At 31.7% G+C, this 7,974-nt stretch overlaps 1 protein-coding gene across 1 annotated transcript in view; it reads right to left on the bottom strand.

Moving 5' to 3' along the window:
* Positions 1-4,586: 4,586 nt before the first annotated feature.
* LOC143071874 (treslin-like) overlaps positions 4,587-7,974 on the bottom strand; it is a 55,321-nt gene continuing 51,933 nt past the window's right edge. The window contains exon 18 of the mRNA XM_076246510.1: positions 4,587-7,621. Within this exon, the coding sequence (XP_076102625.1) occupies positions 5,604-7,621 (2,018 nt within the window). The 3' untranslated portion in view covers positions 4,587-5,603. The remainder of the gene's footprint in view (positions 7,622-7,974) is intronic.

Below are 7,974 nucleotides of genomic sequence, written 5' to 3'. Positions count from 1 at the left end.
CTCTAAATACTTTGGTTTCAAAGATATTAGCCAAAATCTACATTTTACCCCTGTGTTCTATATTTAGCCATGTTGACCATCTTGGTTGGTCAGCCGGGTCATCGGACACATTTTTTAAACTAGATACCTTAATGATGATTGTGGCCAAGTTTGGTTAAATTTGGCCAAGTAGTTTTAGAGGAGAAGATTTTGTAAAAGATAACGACGACGGACACCAAGTGATGAGAAAAGCTCACTTGGCTCTGTGGGCTATGTCAGCTAAAAAGTGCCTGTTCATGAGTAATCTATACCAAACTAGGCAATTTGCTCATTTTGTAGCTTTAAAATTAGCATGGGGACCCATACTTTTTATTAATTTTTGGAAAAAGCATGGAAAAATCTATATTTTGGCAAAGTATAAGATTCTATCATATATTCATTTAGTGATAAGCCAGGTCCACCAATGTAATTTTAATTTTATTTTAGACTATCTTTAGAAGGTGAAATAAAGTGGGTTATATGACTATTTGCTGTGCTTTATGTTTTACTCTATATACATATAAACTTTTGTACATATCACTATTCAACCACTGGATGCAAGTTTTATTTACTGTTCAGTACATATATGATCTGTAGATCCTTACTTGGATCCTAAAACTATTAAGATGGAAGACAAGAATATAAGTCTTTATCATGTACATAATGTAGTTATTTCCTATTATAGCTATGAATCTTTTCTTATATTTAGCAAACCACTGTTATTTACAGCTTTTTTATATTATTTTTATCATAACTAACATATTTACATTTTCAATCACTGATAATTAGCAGGTTAAAAAAAAAATAACCAAGGATTCTAATTGTTGTCATTCTACAGTGCCAAATGAGCCCAATATTTGCTTTATGCCTTGTGCCATTGGTTTTCTCTTTTCATGTCAGGGCCTTTTATAGCTAACTATACAGTTTGGGATTTTCTCATTGTTAAAGGCTGTACAGTTGCCCATAATTGTTTACATTCACTTCATTTGAACTCTGGTGGTTAATTGTTTCATTGGCAATACTACCACATCTCCATATTTTTACATGATACAATTTTTGAGGATTTATTAACTTGAACAAATGAAAAGTATAAATATAATCTACCCCCATTTTACTGTCCTTATTTGCAGCTTTATTTCAAAGAGTACTAAGCTAAATGTTAGCTTGAAGTATGCGCTAATTCATAAGTAAAACATGAAACTGGTTATTGTTGAAAGATACATTTGTATCACTTAAAGAATAAAGAAGGTTGGTGTCAAAATACAGACAACTTGTACTCAAAGTATAAAAAATTAAGTAATTTAATATTTAATATTTTTACATTTTAAAAGTGATGATCAATCTGTTGTTTATAGATCTCACAGATATCTCAGTTTTGTATTATGATGATGTGCTCAAAAAGGTTTATAAAGTATTTTATTTGTATCAACTTTGTATGTTTTACATGAAATGTATATAAAATATATTTTTACTAAAATAAAAGAAGATATTTGTTTACAGCTTTTTATTATTAATGTAAAAATAAGAAGATGTGGTATAATTGCCAATGAGACAGCTATCCACAAAGGACCAAATGACACAAAACAAATTTGTTAAGTCACTACACCCTTCAATAATGAGCAAAACCCATACCAGTCAGCTATAAAAGGCCCAATAAAACAGTTTATACAAGTAAACCAAAATAATGAACGAAAAACAAATCTTAATGATATGCAGGTTTTGTCAGTTAAAATATGTATATTTATCTCCTTAGAAGATACTCTTTTTCTTCATGCAAATTAACCAATGCCCAGTATATAAATTACACTGAGAACAATACTATTGTTTAAAGTCAATTTGACAATTGAACTGACAAAAGTTTAAAAAATACCTTGACCAAGAGCAGATGACTCTGTGGAAGAGGTTCATTTGGTTTGCAATTACCCCTTACAAAATTTGATTCCCTTGAATTCAAAACAAGAGTGCACACGCTGAAATGTCTCTCCTTCTTTACTAATCATTGATATTATGTTGAGTCCTAAATATAAAGCCTTATTACAACGGTCACATAAACTTAACATAACCAAGAAAACTAAACATTGACCAAAACACAAAATCTTAGTTATAACCACTGAACCATGAACATGAGGTCAAGGTCAGATGACACCTCCCAGTTGAACATATACACCTTAGTAAATATACTAGACCTATTGCTTATAGTATCTGAGATATAGACTTGACAACCAAAATTGACCTTGTTCACTTATCCATGAAATGAGGTCGAGGTCAAATGAAAACTGTCTGATGGGCATGAGGACCTTGCAAGGTACACACATACCAAATATAGTTATCCTATTAAGAATTGAATGCTCTTTTTTGTAAATTTATTGGGGTGTAAAAGCGTTGACCGAAGTACATGTGCGCACGGTCAACACTTTTACAACCCTATAAAGTTACAAAAAAAAAGCATTCAATACTTATAATTACATTTTTATCTATAGGATCATGAAAACACGCCTTTTATCAAGTTTTTATTTCATTTACCTGTGCACTTTATTGTGGGACCTCGTGTCATCATGAATGAGAAGTTTTATTGAGTGATACAACTGCTTAAGGAATAACACATGATGTGCCATTAGCCAATCAGAATAACGTATTGTAATGAAACATACATCTAATGTAATTATTTACTTATACTAAGAGAGAATTTAACATTACAAAAAATCTTAACTTCTTTTTCAAGTAGGCACTGAACCATGAAAATGAGGTCAAGGACATTGGACATGTGACTGACAGAAATTTGGTAACATGATGCATCCATATACATAGTATGAAGCATCCAGGTCTTCCCCCTTCTTAAAAATAAAGCTTTTAAACACCGCCTACGCTGGATCATTATCCCTTAGTCGAGCTTTCTGTGACAAAAGTTGCAGGCTCGACAAAAAATCAAATTGAAAATCCTTAAACAAACCCACATTTTGTAATCTACAACTTCAATACATCCAATTGATGTTTAAATTTCATATCAATTGATCAAAAAATTGATTGGTGTTTAAGGTCCAGTGGCAATTATCACATGTATTCATAGTCATACATGATTGATTTGTTGTTATTAGCTATGAACTAGCTCTCAGTAAATGCAAGTACTCTAAGATGTTTACTTTTTGTCTTTTGTGTGCTTTGTATTGATCTGATGATCACAAGAGGCAGGTGTGCTGGACTCTTATAATCTTGATTGACTAGGACTGTCAATTTTTCTATGGAAGGTCAGTGGTTCTCTCAAGCTTTCGACACCTATATAAACTTACCAATAGAGCTGATAGTGTTTAAAGTGGCAGTAAACACATATCAGTCCAATCAATCTTAATAGTTTTCAGTTTATCATTTTGTTGTGCTATCACACCATTGTTCCAGGATCAGGGGGTTGGTTAGATTCATATACCGGTAAACATGTTTAATCTTTCAGTATGTGCCTATCCAAGGTCAGTAACTTGTTATTCAGTGGTTGTCATGTGCTGTTGTATAGTATATGTTTTGTTCACAGATCAAGATGTTAGTTTGTACATTTTGTTATGTCTTGACCTCTTATAGATTGCTATGCACTATATGTTTTGTTCATTGTTGAATGCTGTACCATGACACAGTTGAGATCTGCTGTCTCTTGGTCTTCAGTGGAAACTTGTCCTTTTGGTAATTATACCGTATTTCCTTATTTTTATACTTAGTAAGGTGTTTACCCGTTCTTGATCCAGATGAATGTTAAAAACCGCTACTAGTATTAATTGCAAACTTGTAATAAAAGGACACATTCTTCAGAACAAGAGTGCACACACTGAAATGTCTTTCCTGTTTTATATATGATAGAATAAATGTTGAAAGTCTGCAATACAAAGGTTTTACTACAAGTGTCACTTAAACTTAACTTTATTAATGATTCATGTAAATGAGGTCAAGGTTATATGAACAACACCAGACAGATTTACATGAACACCTTTCAATCATTCCATACACCAAATATAGAGGCCCAGTTGCTTATACCAGTATTATCTAAGAAATAGATAAAAACACAAAAACTAAACATTTTCCACTGAACCATGAAAATGAGGTAAAGGTCAGATTGAACTCACCAGTCAGAAATGTACACCTAACAATCTTTCCATTCATCAAATACTGTTTACCTTTTGCTTATATTATCTGAGATACAGACTTGACCACATAAACTTAACCTCGATCACTAATTCATAAAATGAGTTCCAGATCAGGTAAACCCTGTCTAACAAACATGTAGACCATGAAAGAAAGCCAAATACTGAATAAAGTTATTTGATTTTTTCATAATAAGTGAGTGTTTTACATGACATTTATTTCTTCTTTTCAAGCAATCACTGAACCATAAAAAATGAGATTGAGGACAATTGACATATGAAAACCTTGTAGCTTATTGTATTTGCAAATAAAGCATCCAGGTTTGCTACCTTTTAAGATATAAAGCTTTATACATATAGTTATAGCACCATTGCCAATCCTGCTTGAAAGTTATCCCTATATTTCAAATTTTGCGACAAAAGGCATGAAAAAAACTAGACCAGTTGTAATTAAGTTTATTTGATAAATATAAGATTGATCTTAAGTCTTGATACATGATAAAAATTAGATAAATAATATACATAATTACTATTAATTACAACCACATGTACATAATCATTATTAGTTACAAATTCATGTCAAATCCATTGAACAATCTGTCTTTATTAAGTTTAATACTTGTCACTGAACAACCATTCGTATGTTTTGTTAGGCAAAGACATTAAATGTTTCTGTTGCTTCACTGACTTCAATGATTAAAATATTTCAAAATAAATTTTATTTATGGACTTTTGTTGTCATAATTATTTGATTTGATAAAATTGATTTGACCTATTATGTTTTCAGAAATTCAATTAATTTTTGTTTGGCCTAACATTTATGATTAACAAGCATGAAATAATTTTGAGCACAAAAATATATTTTCTTCTGAAAATAAAGTTTTACAGAAACCCATTTTTTGCTGTTACCATCACTGGATTCAAATATCTGTCTTGTATACTGGTACTATCGAAGGCGAGACGAAAACCAACAAACTTTGGTTTTGTATACAAATTATACACCCTAATAAAGTAAATGTATCTTATCCATGTTACATATAAATAAATAAAAGTAGCAAAAGTGAAAATCATTAGAAACAAGAGGGTTTGATTTGGAATACAATCAAATTATGCAAATAAGATTACTATTACCTAAAAAGTATGCAAACAAATTTCCTATTAGAATATTTCATAAAAGCTGAATGAGAAAAAATGAAAATTTAAGATTTGTTAAAACTAATAGCTATCAGCAGCCAAAATTATTAACTTATTGAAATATAACCGTCTACTTCAATGCCAAATTTACTTGAATGCAAACCAGTAAACCATTTTCTGATATTTAAAACAGTTTCTGAGTTGACTAAGAAACAAAATTTTTATAAAAATCAGACACGTTTTAAATTTTCAAATTTATGTGGTTTTAAAAGAAAAATAACCTTTGATCATAATACAGGAATCAACTACTGTATTGTGTAAAATAATTTAGTTCTGCATTAATGATCTTCTTATTCGTCCTGACATTTTTTGTCTTCTAATGTTTAAACTGTCTTGATCTATTTTAGGACTACCATCTTCTTTTCCTTCTCTTGTAGCAGGAGAGTTCAAGATAGGGGAGCTAATTAAGTGACAGAGACTTTTTGCTGATACACTTGGTGAGTATTTCCTGGCAGATGGTGAAATTTTAGAACTCCCATCTTCTGACTGCAGCACTTTTGAACAAGGACTTTTAATAGTTTTTATACCATCTTCCACATCTTGATCACCAACTATTTCAAGACTTTTTAGTCTTTTCTCAAGCTTTTTCTTTTTTGAAGAACCAAATACAGGTGAATCTGTTCTTACAAATGATATATTTGATAAATCTGTCAATTTTGCACTTTCAGTTTCCTGACTTTGTGAGGAGGCTAAATTTCTTGACCTTCTTGTTGGTGATAGGAAGACTTCATCATTTGAAGCTGAGAAATAGTCCATCGAATCATTACTTGTTAGAGAAAGAAAGTCTTGTGACTTCACACTACCTTGTGAACTGAGAAGATTTGTGTCGAAGCCCTGACTAGATAACACGTCAGATGTGTTGGAAAAATTCTTTGAAAGTAGCTGTGAATGAAGCGAAAACCCCTGTTTTGGTGATTCAATTGACTTTAAAGAAATTCTCTGCCTTTTATTTGGTGAAGATAAAGACTTTTCAGGTGATATACTTAAATTTCTCTTTCCAAATGTTTTCAGTAGTATTTTCTCCCCATCATTAAGAGTGCCAGAATTTATGTCTAGTTTTTTTATGTTGTTCTTTAATGGAGAGAAACATCTTCGCTTAGCTGGGGAATCATAAGTTTTACCTTCAGGGGAAACTGCTAAGCTTCTTTTAGAAGAAGTTCTAGGCTTACAAAACATGAAGTCTTCAGACTTCTCATTATTTAAATCCAGCTGCAGTCTATCATCAGTATCTAGTTTATCGTTGATCCTTATTCCGACCTCATCATCACCAGAACTACTACCATTTGACTGAGAACTTTTTGAAGAACCATTTTCTTCCACATTGTCTTGTTCATCTATTTTAAGTTTAGGACTTTCAGTATATTTAATTTTTGTCCATTTTTTCTTACGTGGCCAACTATCAATTGAGCTAGGTGTTTTTACAACCATTCTTTTTGTTGGTGATGGTGTTTTCTCTGTCTGTGGTTGAATATTAATTTCTTTCTCAGTTTTAGTCTCAATCTGATAAGCTGATGATTTTTCTGTGGCTACTAAATTCTGATTGGTCAAGACCACAGTAGCATTATTTATCTCAAGCTCATCATTATTTAAATTCAGAGCTCTTTTTCCTCTTTGTGGTTCACCTAGTGTTGCAAATTTCACTGGAGTTTTACTTCCTGTTCTATTTTCTGGACTTTTCATGAAAAGTTTAGCTTTAACACTATGTCTAGTAGGTGTGGACGTAATTTTTGACCTTGTATTCTGACTTGGTGACATGAGTAAGGTATTCGTTGTTAGTGATCGTGAAGGTGTTCCAGTGACTCTCTGACCTTTAATTGGAGTGTGTGACCTTGTATTTAGACATGGTGAATCTGGTATTAGTACTTCTTGAAATGACATCTTCACAGGTGTAAATGACAACTTCTTTATTGATCTCTTTGGACTTTTCTCTTTAAAGAGAGATTTTTGAGACGACAAAGCCTTACTAGGTGTTTTTGATCGAGTATTCTGGCATGGTGATTGCAATGCTTTGCTCAATGATAATTTTTTGCCAGGAGTTTTTCTCACTGAACCTGGACTACTCATCAGCTGAGATAATAAAAATGAAGAGTTTCTGTCTGGTGACTTCAAGTTAAACAAACTTTGTCTTTTTGCTTTTTTTACAAAGTTGCTAGTCCTGCCAGCAATTCTGTCAGCAAGTTCAAGGCTGTTTGTTAAGCTACGAGATCTATTTACAGGTCCTGCAGAGTAAAAGGATCTTCGCGTAGCTTGTTTTTTCTCAGATGGACCCTGTTTTTCCACAACATCTGAAAAAAGGAAATCTTTTGAAATCAGATAAAAGAATATGGCTTAAATAAAACAGCTGTGATTTACACATTTGTTTGCTTTTTTTAACACTTTATCAAAACATCAACATGGACAATGTAACAATCGGCATTTTTAATTTCTCTAATTACATATCCTTCAATATCAATATCAAATTACTTTTGTTATGATATCATTATAAAGTGAAAAGATGTCCTGTAGGTTTTCTTCAAAAAGGTCAAAATTATCTAAATTTTCAATCAAAGCCAACATCTATATTCACAAAATATGTCTGAAATACTTTGCCGATAAATACTAAATGGTTTATGATATTTGTATAAATGGTTATGCAGTG

This window comes from Mytilus galloprovincialis, chromosome 4 (assembly GCF_965363235.1).
Source record: "Mytilus galloprovincialis chromosome 4, xbMytGall1.hap1.1, whole genome shotgun sequence".
Lineage (NCBI taxonomy): Eukaryota > Metazoa > Mollusca > Bivalvia > Mytilida > Mytilidae > Mytilus > Mytilus galloprovincialis.
The sequence above is the reverse complement of the archived record's forward strand: the minus strand, read 5'-3'. Positions and strand labels throughout refer to the sequence as shown.